A 24,599-nucleotide genomic window follows, 5' to 3' on the forward strand; every position below is an offset into this window, starting at 1 on the left:
ATTAATTATACAATGCCTGATATACAGAGGCTCAACACTGCATCCCACCCCCTCTGGACTCTTTTCATTTTCTCCTTGCTCCTGAAAGGATTAGATCACGTTGCCTCGGTAGGTGAAAGGCCCAAACCCCCCCGCCCCCCTCGCCCCCCCCGGCCGTCAACAACCTGAGCGCAAGCTGAGCATGTGGGTGCGTTCGGCTCAGATTCATATCGTCTCCTATTCCAAAACAAACGGCCGTCTGACACAGAAAGGCATACGCCACATTCCACAGGGCTCAAGCCCCTCCATAAGCGGGTTGGCAGGAGCAGGAGGGGTTTCCAGCTCAAGCCTCCAGGGGTGTCATACTCTGCTGTGTGCTACTTAAGGCCCTTCAAGGAAAGCTGAAGGTGGAGCACTATCAGAGAGGTGCGCAACCAAAAGACAAGCCGAGCGACATTATGTATTTATGTTATTGCGGGTAAATCCCATGAAAAGACCAAAAAAAACAGCCTGGACTTGATCTTTCTAACACTGACTGTGTGGCCAAAGCCTGATAAAGCTTAATCTTCTGTACCAAAGAGCGCCATTGTTGACCAGAAACTATTACAAACACATGAGCGAGCCGCAGTGGAACACGGGCTGACGAGTTCCTTCATTACAATAAACACGGGCTCTGTAGTTTATTTTCAGTCAAACCCACATACACCATCCTGCCGCCGAAAATACTCACAAGCACCAAATGTGTATTTATGTGTATTTATCCGCAGCTGAAAACAGTCGCCAACAAAAGCACTGTTTACTCCCGATGCTAGAAACTCGAGTACGGCTTGAGGAAAGCTTCCTTTTAAAAATAAAAGCATATATTCTTGAACTGTTTTAAGAGGTTTGCACCTAAAGACAAGGAGAAGTCAGAAAGTTCGTCGTGGTCAGAAAAACCTGTTAACTTATTTCGTCTGTAATGTTTCCAGACACCATCAGCAGCATGTGACAGGAATCCACTTTTACGTCCTGTCTCATGCAAGTCCAAACATGTGGGGCTCTTGACTTGCTAGATGTTTGAACGTCTCCACCAGCTACTCAGTTACTTGGGCTCCCTACTGTTTTGCACTGAGCAGGTGGTGCACGCTCAGGTTGCATGCTGGGAAGCTGTAATTTTACATTACAGGGTTAAATTACCTTGATTGCTATCACCTGTTTCTCATAGTCAGCTGAATTAAATCTGGGGTTGGTATCATTGGAGATGATTGAGCTTGATTTTGAAAGCATTTGACTGAAAAATCACATCTCCTCCTTCAGGCCTTCCTCCAATCCCACTTCTCCAAAATCTCACGAACACACTGCCTGACTACTGCTGAGAGAGCATTGTCGCTAACTAGCTACGTCATGTCTCATTAACATGCAAGAAAACACCTGACATTAACATGATGAACGTAAACAACAAACATGGCTGCTGTTCGTGCTCACAGCTGGGAAGCTAGCATGTTAGCATTGGGAAGTTTTAGTTGCACTTCCTCCAGTCCTCTCAATGTCTGACTTTCACATGGGCGTGAGAATGCAGGTGAAAAGATGAGTTACCCTTTCGTTCCTCTGACACTGCCCTGCACACCATTATTAAAAGGATGAGACCAGCCTTTTATGGGTGCATTAGCACCACTTTATGTCCCCATAAAGATTTAAGTAAACGGTCTAAGACTGCAGGACAAGCAGACCTTTGCTGCTCAGTGGACGCGTCAGCTGAGGCCTCTCTCTGCTGAGCAAATCCACCGACTTTCTGAAATATATAACAGATCAGCTGCCTCTACGCTGCACAACCTCAACATTTTCTGGCCCCAGAGAGCGCATCAAGAGCTGAAACTGGCGGCTGTTGGGGGGATTTTTGGTTGATGGACAGGCTAGCAACTAAAGACCCATCCACAGGCTGTTTTTAGCTACGCTCGCGCTGCTAACACAAGGAAAAACAGAGAGCTTAAGAGGGGCTTACTGAGTCACCTCTAGTTGTATATAACTCCAACTCATCCCATGTAAACAGTGCACATGGCTAGAATCCTAACCCTGCCTACGATAGCGTGCTGCTTTTGAACCAGCACCACATGTTTTTTCCTTCCCACAGACCAGTAAGACACAACATGGAGTGGCTATGATTTCCTCCCTTGCAGTATTGCTTCCCAACAGGAAGAAAGTCAATTTCATGGTTTCCAAGAACAACACACACATGTAGACAGACCACTGACGGGCGAGGAGCGAACAATGCTGGCCGTCTCGCTCCCACCCGACCCGGCCAGTGAAGCAGGAGCTAACATTCATGTATGCATCGCCGCGAGTGCGTCCGTGTAAGAATATGGATTTTCTCACCCGCTGCAACACATTACAGCTGATTTACTTCATCTCAGACCGCTAAATATTTCACCGCGCTAATTAAAGGCTGCCTGATCCTGTCAAGTGGCTCTCTAGAGGCCCCGATCAGATTTAACGTAAAGTTAATGTAAACCTTCTCACTGTGAAATTTCTCCCTCAGTGCTGCCAGACCTCATAAAGAGGGAACAATGTGGAGCTCATGTGGCTTCAACATGGCCCTATTTAGAGAATACCTCAGAGCTGTGGTATCCAGCTTCATGGACCGTAACTGGCTTTCTTTCTGCCTTCTGCACAAGAAGGAGCTGTGCAGATTCCCAGGCCCAGCGAGCTCTGCTGCGCCCTTTGACGAATCGCACCCTCCCTGCTCGCCCGTCCACCGGTTGGGAATTGGGGAAATTCCTCAGCTCCGTTAAACGGCTTCTGATACGCACGGGAAAGCTTAGATTCTTTGTCAGCTGTGAAACTCGAGACACTGGGAAATGGGCTTCACCTTCCAGTCATCTCTGGTGCTGAGGAGAAACATTTGCTGCAGCACAACAGCTTTCTTCCCCCCAGACAGGAGAGAAATATGAAGCTTAAGAGAAAAGCTGAGCAGTGTCGAGACGAGAAGAGCAAATGCAGTAAGAGAGATTTAAGTGTGTTATATAAAACAGGTTTCATACTCGGTATCTCAAAGACTCAAATAACCCGAAAGCACTAAGGCGCAGCATGAGGACAATCTGGAGTTTTTCCATTTAGCTGGAAGTGATAGCACGGCCCATATCATGAATACCACATATCAGAGGCTCAAAGCACTCGCGGGGACTCAAAATGGAGCCGAGCCGGGTGCACACAAATGTGAGCAGCTGTATGAATAAAAGACGGCGCTTGTTTAACAAGAGCTGATAAATGGGAGCGCGAACTGTTTAACCCTCTGCTGGAAGATCCCTCCCTGGTCCCAGGCTGACCAATCACTGCTCGAACCATAAACGTCCTCACCTTTATCCACATTAGGTACGAGCGAAGTGTCTTATTATCTGGAAAACGGCTCTTTAATTCACTAATTTTAACAAATGAGCTTCCTTTGTTGATGTTTAAACTATGCATTTAAGACCTTTACACATTATTTTTGAGGGCGGCAGAAACAAGACGCGAGCACTGCGCTGACATGTCGCATCTTCGAGATGGGGGAACCTGCGCTCGTGTGACCGTCAGCCTTCACGGCAGCTCACAGACCGAAGGATGAAGCGAGCGAAGACCAACAAGAGCGGACGCCTCAGGTAAAGCTGACACAAACAGAACCACACAAACACAGTCTGAGATATAATTTTCACATCACATCGCCACTTTCTACCTTTAATTAACCGCCGCCTCTGGCTCTCGTGGCAACACAGAGCGGGACTGAAGAGGCCCTCTGTTCCTTCCTCTCTCATCCCACCAAATTGTGGCTGAAAAAGACTGAGCCTGCGGTGCCCACTTACCTGCGGAGAACATTAGCATTGTGACAAAAGCTTATTCTCTCCAAAAGGTCTCAGTGACCCTCCTCCATTCACTCACTCTTAATATAACATGAAACTAATCGGGCATCTGGCCCTCCATGGCTGCAGCCTTCTCATTTCTTTCTCGCCCCCGAAAAGCAGCTTTTCAGCCCTTCACCTGCATCGCATTAATACTCACTTCGCCTCACGTTTAGCCCTCAGGTGCACACTATACCAGACCCTCGCCTTTCGTCTACGCAAGAGCAGGAAATTAATAGTTATGCTGCAAACTTAGCAGGTATTCCCAAAGGAGCTGCTGTGCATATTAGAGAGAGGAAAATATAGAGCTTGTATAACATCCCTGTACAACAGTTCTCATCTTTCAGGCCTGCTGTGTAATACTCAGTGTGCAGGAATGTGCTCATTTACATTCACCTCTACTTAAACGCATGTGTGACTATTATCTACCGCCGTGTGCCAACAGACCAACCTGCTCCCTTGATGCAAACGTACAGGGTTCGGTTGAGGAGCATGTGGCCCAGAGCTGAAGCGCCGCTGTGTTCAGCTGCCGTCAGCGGGCCGACAGACAGCCGGACAGACTCTCATGGTTTAAAAGCTGGGAAGGAGGGATACTTAGAGAGGGTGCCAAGACCATCTGTAAGGGAGCGCAGGAGAGAAAACAGGTCCCTCTTTATCGCCTGTCCTTGGACCAGCCTGCTAAGAGGACGGGGTGGATGGAAAATCTTTCTACAATTATTTATGGAGGCTAAAATCAAGCATATGGTACAGTATGCTGTAGATGCTGTTGGAATAATGAGTTGTATCAGATTTAATGCAGAAGCGAGGAGCCAATTAGTTGATTGACAGATAATGAAGCGCCAACTATTTTAATAATTGAGAGGAATTTAAGACATTAACAAAGCAAATGCCACAAATTTGCTGGACTGTTCTCCTAAAATGTGTTGCTTTTCTCTGTTTTATATCATTGTAAATTGAATATCTTTCAGTTTTTGAGTGCAACGCCGTACAGTAAATGTTTGGATGCAGACATGCCTCACTTACAGTACGCATGGTCTTCTCTGCTGCAAACAGTGGGATACAAACAAAGTGGATAAGTAAATGTCTCTACATCTGCAGTAATTTGACCCATGTGTACAAACGCTTCAACACGCTGTGGGAGTACTTTCAGTCGAGATCAAATTTCACAGCAACCTTCAGAACAAATATCCAGGCCTAAGCAGTGATTTCGCTTCACGGACGCGCTGCATGAAAGCGATAGAAAGCCAGTGAAATGTGTGGAAAGTCTCCACTCACAGATGCTCGTGTCCTCTGACCCACACCGGTGACACGGTGCTTCGCTTGTGCACATCTTTCTCTGCACTTCTCGGCATTTGACCTCGATATCTGACCACTTCCTCTTCGTTTCTGGAAGCGTTCAGCTCTCCAAGCTTGCAGCATGAACTACTGCTGTTTGTGTGGAACATCTCTAGTTTCAGCGTTTCGGATGCTGTCATATCACACGCATCATCAGGTGATTGGAATTATATTTTATTTGCATTAGAAAACACATTCCTACATAAATAAAGGCGCCGTTATTCAACAACAGTAAAGACTTCAAAAGCTTCACGGGGCTCCCAGCTGAGATCTCGCACGCTGTTTGTTATATAAACCTCTGCTGTGCACATATACACCTGTGCCACAGGCAAACACACATTTTCAGCGGTGTGCCTTGGCTACGTAAACACACACACCTCATATATATATATATACATACATATATATGTACTGTACATGTTAACACATGAGCTGCCACATATTCATGAACACACAGTGCAGAATGTGTTGTTTTGACCTGGGCATCAACTCGTCCTCAGCGTGCACACACACACACACACACAGTCCTCTCTTTTTTTCACGTACACACACACACACACATACACACACACGTACAGCTCCACCATCAGGTTGTCAGTGTGTCACTCAGTGCTCTGGAAAGGGATCAATGGCGTCTTTCAAGGCTGAGCAGGCATGCAATATCAACCACTCCTGCACTAACACAGGTGCTGCTGCTGCTGCTGCTGCTGCTGCTGCTGGATGAGTCAACTGAAATGAACATTTGTTTGCACGTGCAAATATAGTAGATATACAAGTGTGTGTGTGTGTGTGTGTGTGTGAGGCAGTCTCTCTATGGCACACATTACACACACACACACACACACACACACACACACTATATATATAATATATAAGTATCATAATCACCTGAGAGGCCCGTGGGGTCAGTCGAAGCCACGTGTTCTGCACTGCTGACTGCACTTTGTCAACAAAGCACACACACACTGCAGGAATGTGTTTTGTTTGAACCCTATCACTATAATTAGGCTTTGTGTATGCGTGTGCATTTGTTCCATGATGGCTGTGCATGCTTTGCACTTCGACTCTTTGTTCTTGAACTGAGCAGTTGTTCGAGTATGGCGGTCATGTAAACGACATGCGGAACACCGCAAACGTCTTTAGAGTTCAATCTGATGGAAACAACGTCGCCGAGGTGCTTCAGACGCTCTGTCCTCAGTTTCCTGTTGGCCGTTCCAACTCCGGCATGCACATAATGTCTAACGTAAAGGGGGACCGCTAAGTGTTTTAAACTCAGTGGCCTTAATCTTTGAAACAATGGCATGCACAGTTTCTGGCCCAAGAAGGGGTGAATGTCATTAATCACCGATCATGTGCTCCAGACTAAGAGCTAAGCTAATCAACTTGTCTTCTAACAGTCAGGGTGCAGGGTCAATTCACTTTCAGCTCAGTCAACCCAGAGTGTAAATTAAAAACAAGTCCTTCCACACAAGAGAGGCCAATTAGTCAATCACTTGTCAGGAAACTTAACGTGCACACAACTTTAAATAACAAAGATAACCTGGCATCAAAACTCACTTTCTGTTGCTAGCGTCTGCTGCTAGCCGCACAGCCCACTAGCGCTCTGTGTCACGAAACTCGTCTCGCACACCTCACACAGCCTGCTTTTCTCTGTCACTTTGTCAATGGAAGGGCATGGTTTCCATCAACGCTGCCTTTTAAAAGCTTGTGTGTTTCGCTGGTGTTATAAAACCCCCCAGGGCAGGGTGTGTGTGTGTGTGTGTGTGTGTGTGTGTGTGTGTGTGTGTGTGTTTAGCATCTGTGCACGCATATGTCTGTGTTCACATGCTGCATTGTACATGCACAAGAGAGAGTGTGTGTGTGTGTGTGTGTGTGTTTGCATTACGCGTGAACTACGTCAGCAGTTTTAAATTTTAATGCAGCCCAGCTCTTTTCTCCATTGTGGCGTCTCTTGGTGTGTCAGCTGTAGGTGTGTCTCCGACCAATCTGTTGCCAACCCCGAGCTCTTCATTGCCAGATCATTAACACCACAACATGAAAGCTCTCTCGAGGCTAGCGGGGGTCAAAGTTTGCCTCATGTCTTCCTCACCACATAAAATGCAACAGATAAAAGGATGGATATGAGGAGGAGGAGGAGGAGGAGGAGGTAGGATGGTGGCCCTTAAAGCTCAATGCGCTGCAACATAAGAAAACAGATGCACACAGAAGAAAAACACAAGTAAATGAAGACATTTAGAAAACTAAGAGAGGAAGAAAACACAACTGTCTGCTGCTACTATGACTACCTGACAGCGGTGTTGATGATGATGATGCATTTTAAGATTGTGATTGCACGATTCAGATATGATTGCGTATGTTGCTGTTAAACTAGCATTAGCCTTTTGCTAACTACAAGCCAAGCAATTCATATAATATCGAAATCATGCAACCAGAGTGTTAAAACTAAAGAAAACACGGTGGATTCTCGGGCTTACAGTGCATTGGGGCCACCATGAAGGAAAATTTGAAAGACAAACTCAAACTCAAAAGTCATTTAAAGTCATCCTGATTATTTAACCAAAAACTTTAAATTGGCTCCCTGTTTCCAGCTGCAGTCTTTTTTTATCCGTGCACCTAATGCATTTTAGATGACACGAATCAGCCGCCGGATTATAAACCTTCAACTCAAAGAGTGAAAAAAAATAAGCCTTTTTTTTTCATGCCTGTTAATACATACGGTCATTTATGCACTTATCGGCGTGCAGAACAAAAAAATGATGACGTGCTACATTCCTCCATCCAGGACGCCAGTCTCGCAATGCTGCCAGCTCTAACAAATAGGCCTTTATCACCTGAGATGAAAGCCAGAGGGGAGAGGGAGAGAAGCAGATGGGGCAGAGGCATGCGAGGAGGAGGAGGAGGAGGAGGAGGAGGAGGAGGAGGGAGGAGGAGAGCGATTTTGCCGCTTTGTTGGCTGATCTGGTTCAATCCTTGTGGTGCAGCGATTGAATTCCCATCCAAGCCTTTTCCTTAAGAGGATTTGGCCTCAAGGGAGTCGGCGGGCCACAGGACTCCAGTGTGAGGGGAGGAACCCGTGATGGTATGATGGGAGTGATGGAGAAGGAAGGAAGGAAGAAAGAGGAGGATTGGGAAATTGCAGAAAAATAAATAAGAACCAGGATGTTTAAAAAAAAAAAAAAAGCCAAGGTCAAGGATAAATTCTGCTCTCATTCGAGCAAACCTGTTATCGCTCCTAGCGGGGATAATGTGTTCGCTATTTAAAGACAGGAGGGAAGCAAAGATGGTCAGAGAAGACAGAGGTCACACATATTATGACTGTGAGACAGAAGAGATGGAAGAGACAGGGGACAGTTTGAGGAACTGATAAACAGAAGGAATAAAGAGGCATCGGGAGAGGAGCGGCAGGTGGTGATCTCTGATCCCATTATCCAGGGCTAATCCCCACCAGGAGTGAGCGTGTTTGGGTGTTTGGCGGCGTGAGTGTGTTGCTGGCATGACGCTCGCGGACGCCTCGGGTCTGCCAGTCAGCCTGCAGCCATATTTGAGCGAGGTCTGTCCAAATGCGGCAAAGGTTAATGAAGAAAACGTGTTAAATAGCACGTGTGCAGAGAGGGTTGTTCAGAGCAGCGCTGTGTGGCTCTTCAGAGAGCCTGCATCTGCACATTATGCAACTGAAAGGAAGGATCCCAATTAAATAAGATAAAAAGCCTGAAAATTCAACAGGAAAATGAACAGCAACGACAGATCAAAGCGGCGATTGTGTAATTTCATGTTAAAAGCTTCACTATAGCTATTCAGTGAAACATATTCGGCATTTAGTCCTGCCAATACTGTGAGTCTTGACTAAAGTTTGGCTATTTCTGTACAGTATACATTTTCCCTCATGTTTTAACAAGCAATTTTGTTGTCATTTCTCTACTTTTTTCTCTTGTGTTTGTCTGCTCTCCATCTCACCCTCACTCACAAAGCGGCAGACTTCTGACAGCTCGCTGCTTGTCAGATGAAACAGTGCATGTCTCGGCTTGCCTCCACAAAATAATAAAACTCAGAAGTAAACTTTTCAGAGTTTGAGAAAACAGCAGGTGAAGCCGAGTCTGAGGCTCGAGGTGCCAGAGCTGGCAGCCGCCGGCGAGAGTCCGGAGCGTCGTCACCCTCGGTGCAGCATGCACAGGGTGTATTAATAGTCAGCTAGCCAGTATGTCTGGCTGTGTTTTAATTCTAGATGAAATCAGATCTTTCCTGTTATGCTGCCACCACAATAAAACAAACAGAGAGCCAAATGAGCCTCGCCTCATAAGTACTGTGGGTTACGCAGCTTGACGAAAGAGCTTCGTGTGAGAGCTGAGTGTTTTTAGACGGCAGAGATTGCAGGTAAAGAGTTCGGAAGATGCCATTAGAAGACAGAGTTGAGTGTGTTATGGAAACAGGTAAAAACAGAGCTAAGACGATGCAGGAATCTCTGTTCCCACGCTGGTAATTCATCACAGGAGCTGCAAGGAAGGTCATGAAGGAAGACCGAGGGCGGAAAAGCTGAATGAGAGATCGCATTGAGTAGCAGAAGCTAGAGGAACAGAGGCCTTTCCAGACACGATGTCAGGGCTTCGGCTCTCTGCACAACAGGCCCCATCGAAAATGAGGTCATAGATCAACTCCAAGCACGGGTGAAAACAATAAGGGTATTATTGCTTTAATCAAATCAAATCAACTCCTGCGCTCGGTGCATTGTTATGTTTGAACAGGGTTTTATCTTCTGCCTCTAATCCAGTCTGGGCCACCATGTCACATGATTATGTCGGATGACTGCTGCAGATGTAGATGTGCAGGTCATTATTAGTGTCATGCTAAGATAAGCCTGAGGGGGGGAAACGTCTATCTAAAGACGGCGTAATCCTCCTTTATTCAGAGACAAAATGTGATAACAGCAACTGACGACTAAATTAGTGGCACATTATCAGCGAAATTTAAAAGGCTTTCTGTTAAATTGCTATTATTTAGTGTCGGGGGGGGGGGGGGGGTAAACTGAGTGTATTTTCAAGTTAACAGCACAGATAACGGATTAGAGAAGATTAATTTATTCTTTGTCAAAACTGCCAGTGCAGAGGGGTTAAAAGCAGGCTTTGATGCTCTGAATATAGACAGTGTAGCCAAATCTTTAACTGTTCCATCCTTTAGAAATGTAGCCTCTGATAGCTGATTAAGCATTTCTACAGCAGGACATTCCTCCAGAGAGGGGAGAGTCGAACATCACGACCAATTCAAAGGGCAGCTCTCGGTGGGCTCCAGCATGAACGCTGACTAGATCCAATGTGGGCTAAGCGTGACTCATGTAATTGCACATTAATGACACCTCCTAATTATGGGTGCAGGAGCTGAGCTGCCTGCCAGACTCAGCGTAGGGTCCGCAACCACACAGGTTTTTTAATCTTATGCCTCCGTCAAAACCAAAACTTCAACCTAAAATATCTTTAAAGGAAGTATAGGTCGCACAATAAGGCTCTGCTTGTATGGTCACGCTGATGTGGATCCTGAAGTCCTGCTTCAGATTTCAGGCACAGAGCGGACTGTGACACGGTTACCTGTGTGGATTAACGGTGTCTGAGAGTCACCTGAGGTTGAGCTGGCAGATGCTGAAGATTAGCCTGCTGTGGTCCAAAGTAAATCTGACTGCGACACGAGGTCTGTCCGTTTCATGGCGTCAGTGCCAGTTTAGACGTTGCCTGTGAGCTACAGTGGGAGCGCACACGACCTGCGGGGGGTCATGGAAGCTGCGTATGCCGTTTGGATACCCTGATTTAGGCCTTACTCCGACGTGGAATGCGTCGATCTTATTGTGGTTTTAGAAGCATTTCTTGGACATGTATACGGCCTATTTAGAATAATATAGAGTCTTAATTGGGGTTTTTAGTGTGTTTTGCATGGCAGGGTCTTTTTACAGTCAGCTCTGTGCACGGTGAACAAAGCAACTTGCTAACAGTTTGCAACGCTGAGGTAGAGACACACAAAGGAAAAGCCCACATTTCTGGTCAGAAGGAGAAACACAGCGACTTTACACGTTATCCAACACCTGGATATGTGCACAAACATCGACCTTGTCAAGAAGGTGGTTGAACAAAAGACTTCCAGACTTTTAATCTGAAAACATTCAATCTAAAGACATCATCTTGGACTCTTTCACAGACTAAACAGCGGTTCAACTAATGGAAAAATTGCTAGTCATTTCAAGGCTTTCAAAAGAAGAAACAATCTCACACCATCAACAGCACAACTCCAATGACTGGGGTGTACTCTGGGGCTGCTGAACAAAAGGCTCGCCTGCACATCCTGCAGCGATCTAGGCCCAACTGTGGAACTTCCTTCAGTTCAAAAACCGGCCGTTCCACCAGTGTGAAACAACAGATGTGATTTTGTTTGGAGAATACAGCCCGCCTTGGGGATCAAACGCTAATCACGCAAACAAAGAGGAAGCCATTGTAACGTACATCTGTGTGTCTCCGTGTGTGAGTGATGAGTGACAGGAACACCGCAGCTCCATCCGCTCAGTTCCTGTGCTTGTTGAAACAAATTGCTCCACAACAAAAAGAAAAATGCTTCCATGTCCTACATATGCAGGCCAGCTGCTTGATGCTAGATGCATTCTTCTCTTATCAAGCAGACAACAGAGAGCCCACAAGTAAGCTCGAAAAATATGAGTAAACAACTCCCATCGTTGTGGACGACATCCTCCAGGGTGCGCTACGTGTTGCACTTCAGTTTTGAAAGACTCTTCTGAGGTTTTCCTGCGTTTTCTGCTAAATTAACATAAGATCACACTTTTTAGGCTGAGGTGTGCGTCCAGGATGTTGCAGCAAAACCATCCCGTCTTGGTTTCCTGCTGATATTTTGTGTGACTTCTTTTAAAAAGAGGAAACGTGTGATAGGCTCTGGCTCATATTTGAAAATGCTGGGGTGAAATTCTTATTCATGTTCCATCCTATGTAAATAATTGAATTCTGGCAACCAAAATAGGCCCAGCACTGCAACCACAGCTAGGCTGCGTTTTCAATCTTTAATGACTTTGTGGAAGAATAAGCTGAGACTTTGAAAGAGTGCCAGTTTGTCGAGGCATAAAACACACTTTCAACTGAGAGAACACGCAATTAGCAAGAGCCCAATCTTTCACATCATTTGGATGCAGGACAGAGATCACTAACAAAACTCCTGCAGCTAAAAATGGCTTTTAATGTGTTTGCCAAACCTCTGCTCCCTTCCTCACTACATGGCCTTTCCCAATTCTTTCCCTGTGCTGTAATTCTGCAAGAATGTGTGGTTTCTGAAGACTGCAGTCTGGCTTTCCTGAAAGGTCCAGAAACAACACGAGATGCTGGCCGACTGGCGCTCCACCCTGCGCTCCAGGTTTTACTTTACCACCTCCTTGCCGGGGTCTCAGGAGAGGCATCACGAGTGGTTGTAAGAAGATCAAAAGGCAAGTTAAGAGACAGCTTTTCGCAGCAACCTTTGAAAACAATCAGAGATGAAGCTCTTATCGATGGTATGTGCACATAAAAACTTTAAGTAAGAACAGATATGCTGTGAACGCTGGGGGCCAGAGGCTGTGGCGGTGCATCCCGCACTAAAGAGGAGCCACTATCAAAAACCCACCAGATGTTTCCAGCTGCTTTTGCACTGATAAAATTTGTCACAGAGCCTCTTGTGGTCACCGTGTCACACATCGTGAAGTGCAACCACACTTAAGGAAAGCGGAGGCTGCAACAAAGAGCGATCATCTTCAAAAAGGCGTCTTGGGTCGACTCCTCAGAGCTGTGTGTGGATGCAGCGAACGTGTAGGCGGCTCGGTCTTCCGCGCACAGATGTGGCGAGGTCAGCGGAGTTCATCAGATGCGCACTGTAAAAGCGGGATGCCACAACGTCACTGTAAAAAATGAGCCTCTAAAGCAGCAGAGAGCTGAAGTAACCGCAGTCAGAGAGAGAACAATCAGCAATTTGTGCATCGCTGTCATCATATGGCAAAAGCAGCAATCAGCACTTTCAGACCTTTAGTTAAAAACGTATTCCAGCAATTTATTTTTCCACTTCCAAAACGCTGGGGCCCATAGGACAAAGATTACAGACAGGAAAGTCGAAGCAGCTGAGGCTGAGATGTTCTGGGGTTTCTTCACACAATGCGACTGAACAGCATTGTTTTGTTCAACTTTTCCTGCCTGCAAACAGCCGTTTCTCCTTCTCCGTGGCCCAGGTTTGTAACGCAGCCCAAGCCGAGAGATCTCCTCAGACTTGACAAAGCTCGTCCAGAGCAACAGCAAACATCACACAACTATTTTCACAGGCTGAGTAAATCTCAACTGATCACTGAAAATCAGCAGAATTCCTCTTTACGTTTGACTCAACACTGTCATAGAGACTTCACCAAAGCTCACAGAAACACCGAAAACTTCCTTACTTACTTTTTCAAGCAAAAAGTACAAAAAATTTCAGTCGCAATAATCTCCCGTGTTTTAAAAAATATCTTCTATCAACTTCCGAGCTGAAAAATGAAGCCAACACCGAACTGCCAAAAACTGCAGTTCCTCGAATGCCCAGTTGAAGCTGGCTCCAAAAGCGAGTCAATCCCCATAGACCCCCATACTAAAATTCACAACTTCACAGCCTTGCACAAAAAAAATGTTTTGGTCTCTGTAGCCAATTTCCTTGTTCATGCCAACTGAACCAGGATGAATTTTCATATAACTCGATTTAAATTAAGGCTTTAAGTTCTGCATTACTATGGGCGTGACTGCTTTGAGTGACAGCTAGCTGCTAGGTTTCAGCAACCAGGCTTCATTCGCCCCACCTCAGCTCCACCCACACTCCACCACTTTGCCCACTTCTGGAGTTTGCCAGCCGCTGTCACCGAGCTTCAGACTACATCCATGTTTTATACAGTCTATGATGAACCACAAAAATGCAGCTGAAGTGCCTTCAAGAGTACAAACCAACAGGGCGGGACATAGCCCTAGCCCTAAATCCATGGGGGCCAATCAGAAGCTTGAAAAGAGCTATTACCAACAGGTTTCCTGCAACCAGAGGTTTAATCGAGTCTCAGCTAAAACCGGCGACGTTTATGTAGCTGTGACCTCTGTAGTCCTCTCTGTTCCTCAGCATAGTGGAAAAGTACCAGTATGTTTATATTATGTAAGTCCTGTTAGCAAGGTTAGCAGCATTTCAAGGGTTAACTGAGCAGCACTACTGAATATAGGAGAAAATCACTTAAGTTAACCAAAATGTTATGAGGCTGAAAGCGGCTTAAAGCTGGTGAAGATCCCTCATTTTCTATACATCCATGACGTAAGTCTTCGTGATGAAGCTGGAAACCCTGCAGAGACCGCGTTGGACAGCCAGGAGGCTCCGCTGTCTGCTGTCAGCCCAGACAGAGAGGATATCCTGCCGAGTCTGGAGAGCAGCGGTCATGCAGCCATCCCACTCAGCCACCCAATCGCTTGATTAAACAAATTATCATCATCAAAGTAATCAAGCTTTGCACCCTGCCGGCCCGCTTCCATTACACCATGAAAACTGGTTTAAGCATAGCATGGAAACGATGGGGATTATAAGTGAAGCTGTGACCTTGGCTGATGTGACTGTCAAGAGGGCTTATTTTTGGAGGGCTGGAAGTAAGACGGAGAGAGAAAGGGTGAGAGCGGGCGATAGACGAAGATAGAGAAATGCAAAAAGAGAGAGACGGCATGAAAGCTGGTTTAAATTTCTGTATGTTTTTAACTCGACACTGATAACATGTTGAAAACTTTGGGAATACTCAGTTTCAGATTTCCAAGCCCAGAGCACAGCGAAGCCTGCAGCACAGCCAAGCATGCAAAAATAGACTTCTGGCAAAGGGGTCAACGGGTCAACCATGTACCTGACTGTGGACATGACACATTCTGACTGGCAGCCTCTGTTTGTCTACAGACCTCTCCCTGAAATTTTCCACCCATCAAGAGGGCTGTGTGGTCGCGCCTGAAAGGAGAGCGCCGGCAATGAGCGTGTCAGCGGTATTTGCATTTAAAATCAAAATGGATTCCATCTGACACGGTTTCTCTGGTCTAAAGCCTCTCTGGGCTGAATAATAAACCCAATCCCTCGGCGTAATGGAGGAGTGACTGCTGGGGCGCTGAATGCCGCACGGCGCTCTGCTGAAAGGGTTTACAGTCGGCGCTGAGAACACAGATGGCTGTTAACAGAGTGCATTAGTAAAGATTAACTCGCCTGGTAGAATCGCCACATTAGTGCCTGTGATCATGTTAACAACCACGGCAGAGAGACAGCGTGCCGTATGATAAGGCTCGCAATTTGACCTGGGGCTGCGCAGTTAATCGTGTGTGTCAGATTTACTTTCAGAAACGCATTTTTGGGGAATATTCGCAATATCAGAATGTCATGCAACGTAGAGTATCCAGCGGAGTTAATAACAGCAGTCAAGATGTTGAAAGGATGCCAACTGTGCAGGCAAGTGATGTGATTCTGAGGTGGGTACAATAAAGTTGTTTTAGCCCATTAACTCACACATATTAATATGTTACTCAATTTCCATTCCTGAAGGACGACTGGAGCTGCAACAACTCCTGGATTCACTGATCTGAACTGCTTTTCTTCATCTCACGTGAGAGTTAACTGACTATTTTGGGGGTTTTGGACCATTGGTTGACCACGAAAGTCATCTGAAGACGTCACTTTGGGTTTCAGGAAACGATGACGGGCATTTTTCACTCTTTTCTGACGTTTGATGCTGTAAAACATTCATGGATTAACTGAGAACATACAGCACATTCATACCCAGGATATGTTCCACATGCTGTTCTGACTTATATGTTTGGGAAAGATCATGCGACGAGCAGCTTGGTCACTCAAGAACTGCCACTCTGTTAACGTTGTCCTAACTTTGGTGGAGGACAGGTTGTACTTCTTTCCACTGCAAGTCATTTTGTGGGGAAAAAAATCCTGTTTTTCAGACTTCACACTCTAAATTAGCTGCAGACTTGCTGCGAAAAAGCCGTCAGTTTGATCCCCAGCCGCAGATGAAACTCCGCTCGGAGTATTTTCTTTTTAATTTCGTGCCCCGCGACGTCCTTTAATATCTCTGCTCCCATTTTCACCGCCGTTAGCTCATCGAGTCTTACAGCGTGAGTCACCGTCTGGACCGGTTTGATGATGCGGTCACAGTTCAGGCTTTCAAACATCGGACGTCTGCCACAACAGTACACGAGAACATCTGGATGCGGATCTACGGCCTTGACATCACGGTTCCTCCAGATCAAAATAAGGAAATGAAGCAAGGTAAGCACTGACAGGAATTAAACGAGGATGTAAAAATACTACTGAAGACTCACATGTTTGTTTTTGCAGGAAAGTGGAGATGGATGCACATTTTTCTCAGGATGGAAAAAACTTGGCTTATTATTAAATTACAGGTTGTGAGCTGAGAGGAAACTCTGAAAGGCTGGAAGCATTCAGGAGCCTACGGAGCCGAACCACGTGGAGACAGGCAAGAACACGCATCCACTTCCTGGTTTTCCGAGTTGTCTCTCACCATCTCTCCATAATGAATATTCATGAGCGCTCGGCTGGAGCTTTTAAAGTCACTGCTTGTCACTCAAATGAGATGAGTTTACACACCAGCGTGCATTCAGAAGGAGCTACGTGCTATGTGGGGAGATCACTAATGAATTCCCCTCTCCAGCTCATCAGCTTCCCCAAATACCCTCCGGAGTCTCAAAGGTTTCTCATGAAAACAGCTCTAAATTAAGTGACTGCGTGGAGTATAATTTGCGGTTGGTGATACACCCTGCATAGAAAGCATGATTTACACGCTTTAGCTCATTTGGTGCTGTTTTGACTCGAGACTGGGGGAAATAATGGAAACACCAGACATCCTAAGTACGTTTTTCTGCTCGGAGGAACGCCAGCGCAGATATCAATTTGGCGCCTTTTAGAGACGATAAAGCGCGCTCGTAAATATGAGTGAGCACAGATGTGCTAAATGTGCCGTGCCGTTTTTCCATTGCAATCTTGGGAGTTAGATGGAAAAACCTCGCTGACGTCATGGCTTCAAATATCTAACTTTTTTTTTTTTGGATAGTTTACAGATGTAAGACATTTGGCCCCAAGATCACCGACTGTTCAGAACAAAGTCAAGCAAGACAGTTTCACCCGCAGCATTTGATTTCACTTCATCCTTTGACACGATGGCCAACAAAACCTGAAGCCCCCACAGCTATGCTAATGATACTTAATACAGCTATAGAGGACATTTTCCTTTCTTTCTCAGTTGGAGCGAGAAGGCAAGCGGCCAAATGTCAGAATTTCAGCCTACGGTACACTGCAGGGACGTCTCTGGAAAACATAAACTCCACCAAACAATAGTGCAAACAGGTGTGAGCGGAAATGAGTAGCCATTAAAAGTGATGTATGCAACAAAAACACAAACAAACTTTGTAAACAAACCATGTTTACCAACAAAATCTTCCTGAGCTCATGTAGTAAAATCCTTTATCCAATCATGTGTTCACAAAGTGTTGAACTCGCTCCATCCTCGCTTGTGAACGACTGAGCCTTCCCAGGACGCCCCTTTCATAACAGGTGATACTATCACCTGTTACCAATGAACCTGTTTACCTGTGGAATGTTCCAAACAGGTGTTTTTGGAGCATTCCACATCTTTCCCAGCCTTTAGTTGCTCCTGTGCCAACAAATGTGCTGCATCAGATTCAGAACAAGAAGGTATTTACAAAAATCAATGAAGCTGATGAGGTCAAACATTAAATGTATTGTCTTCGGACTGTTTTCAGCTGATTATGTCAAGAAGGATTATCACGTTCTGTTTCATTTATGTCTCTTTTATTTGCATTCATTTTCCAATAAAAAGTTTCAGCTCTCACATCTCATAGTTGTGCTGACAGTTTGCTGAAAACATGCTTCTTTTTGAAAGCACATAAGAAAAAGGGGAAAGCACAACGTATCTTTCACAGTGTGGGCAGCTTCCTAAAACTCTCACAAGCTGTTACCACAGCAGACCAGTCCAGGAGTCATATATCAGCTGCCCTGCGTTTACCGCATGGGTTTGTCTCCGTCATTTCACCCCCTGCCAAGTTAGACACTTTTCACACCTCACGCAGCAAAGCTCCAGACAGGTCCCGTCTCTCTTGGGAAAACCTGGACACCAAAAGGGAGGCAGGGTTCACACTCTCCCCCGACTCCTTTTCCTTCATCTCCCTCTTCCTCTGCTGAAACTGGAGGGCAGCAGGCAGTAAAGAAAAAAGAGAGAGAGGAAGAAAACAGACGTCCTGACACTGGGGTTTTCCCATTTCTCCTTGTCACAACCACAATCCCCTCCACCTCAGTCCTGCCAGTTTCCATTTGCTAAGCTAATTAAATAGAAGAAAGGGGGGAAAGAGAGAGGGTGGGAAAGGAGGAAGAAAGACAGAGTAGTGCTCCAGGTGTACAATGTCTAAATATTTTCATCCAGACCGCCACAGGCGCATGCAAATGCATTTGCCGTCCACTGCCGCAGCCTCTGACAGTCTGCGAGCTAATGCGCCTGTGGCCCAACAAAAACCAGCGCTGCTGTCGCTGGTCTCGCTGCAGCCACATCTCCCTGATGTGTTTTCCCTACTCGTTGGTGGCTGGGAAGACGGTGTATTTTAAACATGGCTATAAACTCGCACGCACACCCAGAGTGGCATAAAAAGGGCACGGCTGCACGCACCAGCACGCACGGCCGACAGAGGTCGACTATTTGTGAGTCTTTACTAGTATGCACAAGTCCCTGCCAAAGTAAGAGCCTCCTCCAACTCGTCAACAAGAGAGAGAGGAGGAGGAGGAGGAGGAGGAGGAGGAGGAGGAGAGGCGAGCAGCTCCTTTCAAACACATACGTTCTGCAGATGTTCGCTAACTCAACGCGAGCACTCCCATCTTGAAGGAAGGGGGTGAATGTGAGAAAAAAAAGGAGAAATATATCCTCTCTCTTCATCCCTTGCAGCTGCCTGAGAGGGAAATATAACGCCACTGTTCTCAGGCTAATCCAAGACACTGTGGTCATGACAGGCAGCATCTCTGACCAGGCTGGCAGAGAGATGTGGCAACAGGGGAGCGATGCAGAGGGGGGGCAGAGGATAACAGCACAGGGGAGGCCGGAGACCATGTGTGTTTATCTATGTGTGTGTCTGTGTGTGTGTGTGTGTGTGTGCTGCATGGTGACAAAACAGGAGTTCATGCGTGGACGCAGATGGATTCAGGGGAAAAAAAGGGGGGGGTGGCGCTCGCTGTTGTGCTTTCAGTGGTCCAGCAGCCCCTGCCTCCTGCCTTCTGTGGAGTCCATTAGTGATTGCATAATGCTTGGCAGACAGGGACCGAGTGAATGCACCCCCCGAAGGGTCGGACACCAGCGAGGAGGTCGGTTGCTCCGCAGAGCGAGAAACTCGGTGTTCCCATGTGTGTCAGCGGCGGATTTATAAGGAAAATTCAAAAAAAAAAAAAAGAGAAAAGCTGCAGCTTTCTCACAGCCGGACTGAACACGGGCGGCTTCGTGCAGAGGAGCCGGGTTGTGTTTTCAGTTTGACGAATTCTAGGTTAATGCAAAAATAAGAGAGCGTCATTAAATATACAGGAGGAGAAGCTGCAGTGGCAGCAGCACAGCATCTGGCCTCTGCTTCTGTGTGGCACCACATCCTTTCATTTCTCCGCTGCGTCGTCACCCTCTCACAGCTTCACCTTCGCTATGTTATTTATTCGGTCAGTTCTGTGCATTTTGTTCCTCCCTGCCCTCCTCCCTTTACATCCCCTCCTCCTGCACACAGGACGAAAAGAGTGCATAAATATTTTGTTCTCCAACAGCAGACAGGCGTTTTACTTATTCATCCCGAAGTACGCTGGAAATGCAGCATTTAAGTTGAAGCATATTGCTCTAATCGCTGGAGAACCAAGGGAAAATTTGCAGCGTGCACTCCTCATTCAGCCTCTGAAAGCAACAAAACGAGTGAAGCATCGCATTCAGTTCGGCAGCCTTGAAGAGACTGTCAGGGGGATTAAAAAACATGAAGAGCAGTTGAAACTAACATGCTTTTAGGATTCATATAGCCTTCAGATCAGTCTACGCAAAAGAAAACAGCGGCGCGGGCTGTTTGTTCTCGCCGTTCCTGGGAGCGAATGAGGAGTGCAGATGCGCGTTTTTTTACGAGTGTTTGTCTGGAAAAATGCATTAGACGGCCTTAAGTTGGAAGGAAGGTCAGCTCCAGTGTCTGTGCTGTTCATTGCATCACCAGCAAATCGGCAGACACAAAAAGTAGCATTCAAGCCAGAAAATGAAGCTCAGACACCTTCGATAATACACAGCCTGCACCTTCTGCCTGCCCTTGAAAAGCCATCAAAGGCTTCGAGTAGAATCTCGTATTCGGTGCCTTGACCTTTCCACCCTTGAGATAAACGTAAGGCATTTTCTCAGGCTTAGCGCCTCGTCTTTTTGACTATTTGAGGGTAGTTTATCGCAGTGATCCGACCTCACTTGCCCTTCTGAGGAAAGACTAAAGGCGGCTTTCACCCTGCATCATCCTCATGAGTGGGGTCAGTCCATGACAGCCGCCCAGGAGAAAAAAAAACAAACAGACATGTGAAATCTTCCTTTTGTTGGCTCAAAAATCCCTCGAACTTGAAAGGAGACATTCCATTGAGCCTCCTTCTCCTCCATCCTCCCACCCCCCCCACCCACCCTCCCCCTTCCGCCGCACTCCAGTTTTCCTCGACCGTCCTTGGGAGCACCAAATCCAGCCCTCCTGCTCAAGTGATTCTTCTGAGTCCGGCGTCAGAGTGCGAGACGGCACTCAGAGCCCCTCTGTAAATCACAGATGTAAAGGGAGGTGAACAACACCCACGCTTCCCACCAAAACATGACACAAATTACAGACCACAACATCTGCTGAGTGGCGTGCACTGAAACACGGCGGGGCGGGCTGAACCGAGCGCACACGGCCAAACTCTTCCTCCCCAGCTCGCAGAAGTTCTTGGACGCAGAGGAGTGGAGGACGTCACCGTCTGGGAGGAGAGCTGCAGGAGATAGCAGACGGCTCCACACTCGCTGCGTTGACCTCATCTAATGAGAGACGTGGTCGCAGCTCGCCAGCACGTTCTGCTACAACAGCATTTTCCTGCAGCTGGAGGCTTCAGCGTGAGCAGGGACCTCACATGTTGCGTTACGAGCTCTCCAACTATTTGACATGACCGTACAGTTCTGTGCGTTTCCGTTCTCTGGTTCAGTGACGCAATCATCAGTTTCTGAAAGGCGGCGGCGGCGAGTTTTATCTGAGAGTTTCCAAAAGCAGCCGAGAGATGTACCGCTGTACCCCTGTGATGTGACGGCGTAATTAAAGCACAGACAGATGTGCCTGAAGCAGGTTATCACTGCCACTTGTCAACACCAGCGCCAATATTGAGAATCGATGTCACATGTCAAGTTCCAGTGAGGCCTTCAGGGCACACAGATAAAGGGGAGGCAGATATTGATCAGGTTAAAGTGTGTGTGTGTGTGTGTGTGTGTGTGTGTGTGTGTGTGTACGACTGTGTAAAGTCATCTAGATCCTGACGGTCAAGTGCGCCAAACCTGCCATATGCTTGTAATGGATTAGCTCATATTTTGCCAAAGGAAGGTGGAAATTATACTCAAAGTTTAAAGGGACGCTGTGTTCAGCAGAAATATAAACAGAATGCGATCAACTGCAAACGAACCGTGTTCAACCAGCAAAATCCTTCATCCAATCACGTGTTCACAAAGTGGTGAACCTCACTCCATCCTCGCTTGTGAGCACCTGAGCCTTTCCAGGATGCCCCTTTCAGACCCAATGATGGTACTCTCACCTGTTACCAATCAACCTGTTTACCTGTGGAATAATGCAAACAGGTGTTTTAGCTGCTCCTGTCTCAACTTGTTTGAAACATCAGATTCAGAATAAGCAGATAGTTGCAAAAATCAATGAAACAGATGATGTAAAACACTAAATATATTGTCTTTGTGCTGTTTCCAATCGAGTCTGTGGCAAGAGGGATTAGCAAATTATCACAGTCTGTTATTTAAGTGTGAAACAGCATCTCAACTTTTTTTTGGAATGGGGGTTGCATGCAGGGTTGTGCACAGATGGCCCTGCTGTAAAAACAGATAATAGAAAACACGCAGAAAAAAAAAAAAAAACTCTTGAGGATGACCTCATGCAAAACAATGAGTCATTAAAACAACACTGTCTGAATCAGCTAATTGGACAACAGAGGAGGAGGCACTGCGCCAAGCGACAAGTCACAACCCACAGAGAAACAACAGGAGGGGACAATAATGACAGGGGCTGCGCGTGGAAGTGCCAAAATCTGCCATTCCTACAACCCGGCCAATTTGCAGGGTGATGCACACACAGTTAGGAGGCACGACACTGCCCTGAACCTGAAAATGGATCAAGGAGTCGACAGGGATGAGCAGCGGTGTGGGGTTTACAGCTAGACTGTCTCTGATGATGACGGGGGAAATGAAAGCTGGAAGTTAAGTGTGACTCAGGTGAGCGTTTTCCCATTTGAAAGACACGAACAGTCAATGATTGCCACCGACAAAGAAGAAGAAAGCAAAGATCTGTGTGTCCACTGAGCTGCGTGGCTCCAGTAATAATGACATTTACTCAATCATGGATCCATTTCAATGAGCGTCTGTCAAAGGACTTAACATCTAAACAAAAAAAAAATCAGTTAAACAGCTGAAGTACTCTTAAAGAGGCGCTCCAAAATCTGTCTTTACTGGTTGTGCAATAACTTCACAGCTTTGAAAGAGACATTCAAGCAGCAAACGCAAGCCTGCTGAATAAACTTCACGCGCTCAGACAGCAGGTCCCTTTAAAGCACTGCTCCATCTCCCAAAAAATGAAAGCTACAGGCAAACAGTGTGATAAGCACACTGACCTGTGCAGCCTCCGTCTGAGCCCGTCGTGCACGTCTCAGTGTCTCAGATGATATAAAGAAAAGCGGTGGCGGTCAGGTCCCTGCGCTCAGGCCTGTCTGAGCCAACGAACAGCCTCGAATTCAGTGTTTCTCAGTTTACTCCATCATTGTGAAGCAGGCGTTTGCATTAAAAAAAAAACTACATGGAAATCAGCAAACGCTCTGAGTGTCTCCTCAAACAAACGAAAATGAAAAGCAGCGAACCCAAGTAGCTTTTCTCCCCCCGCAGATGAAACGTTCAAGTTTCCAAAAACTTACCGTTTCCCCGGTGAGGAAGACGGTCAGCCCGAGGGTCAAAATTATCCAAACGTTCCTCATTATTCCTCTTTATCAATTAAAACCGAGCTGTTAGGAGCGAAATGTCAAATCTTCCCCCTCTTCTTCTTCTTCGTCTTTCTCCCTCTCGCACCCCTCGCTCCAACTCCTGCCGCTTCTCTCTCTCAGGAGTGGGATCCCACCGGATACGTGTTGCGTTTTTGGTTATTCCTCCCCCTCCTCTCTCCAGGCACTTCTTCTTCTTCTTCTCTCTTTTTTCCCCCCTCTCTCTGCTTAAATCTGACAAAATATTTCTTTCTACGTGCGAACGAGCGCGATTTCAATCGCAAAGTCCTCCACGCGCCCTGTGACAGCGAAATCCGCACGAGACACCTCGCTCGCTCTCCTCTCGCTCCCCCGGCGCTCGCTTGAAATGACGAGGACAAAGTGTGGAGAGAGGCGCGAGCGCGGCCGAACGACTCCGCTGAGCGCGTGCGCTGCGCTCGGCCATGTCACCGCGAGACGGAGGGAGAACTTGCGACGAAGTGGCCAAAAAAGGAAGCCAATTAAAAGACGGCAATCAAAACAAACCGAATGAGTTGTCTGTTTTTCCTAACAGGAATTTACTGATTATTATTTATTTCGGGTTTTTTTCTCTGCGGGGGAGGTCGGATAACAAACTGCGTGAGAAAAAAAAAAAAAAAAAAAGAAAGCCGCACAGCTAATAGAGCCATTTATCTCCACGTCTAGATAACGATCATTAATTGCTCCCTAATGAGGATTCCACAATTTTGGCCACTGCGCTAAATCACAATCAAGCCCGGTGTTTATTATGCGGCGGTGACATTATGAACACATCTGATTGTTCGTGCTGTGTTTCAGTGTGTGAGGAAATCAATGCACCGCTCTTTACGTCTGAATCACGCGCACAGCGTCCCGTTAGACACGCACCAGAGGTGGAATATAAGCAGTAAAAGGAGTCGGATCAGTTTTATGGTCGGTCCCACTGAGCTCAGCCATTTATGGGCAAAGTCTCCCCCTGCTGGTAAAAATGAAGAAATCTACCCATAATTAACAGAACATTACATTTATTATACAACTTTGCAAACACCTTTTTCTATTGGGGTCTGTGTTTGCAGGATTAGTTTCATATTTTTGACTATTTATTTTCCTTCCTCTAAAACC

The 24,599-nt window shown here is 46.5% G+C and overlaps 1 protein-coding gene across 1 annotated transcript in view; it reads right to left on the reverse strand.

Annotated features, from left to right (window-relative positions):
- sdc2 (syndecan 2) overlaps positions 1–23,883 on the reverse strand; it is a 43,035-nt gene extending 19,152 nt beyond the window's left edge. Inside the window, exon 1 of the mRNA XM_076754963.1 lies at positions 23,418–23,883. Coding sequence (XP_076611078.1) covers positions 23,418–23,477 — 60 coding nt within the window. The 5' untranslated portion in view covers positions 23,478–23,883. The remainder of the gene's footprint in view (positions 1–23,417) is intronic.
- Positions 23,884–24,599: the final 716 nt, after the last annotated feature.

Source organism: Chaetodon auriga, chromosome 17 (assembly GCF_051107435.1).
Source record: "Chaetodon auriga isolate fChaAug3 chromosome 17, fChaAug3.hap1, whole genome shotgun sequence".
In the NCBI taxonomy this organism is placed as follows: Eukaryota; Metazoa; Chordata; class Actinopteri; order Chaetodontiformes; family Chaetodontidae; genus Chaetodon; species Chaetodon auriga.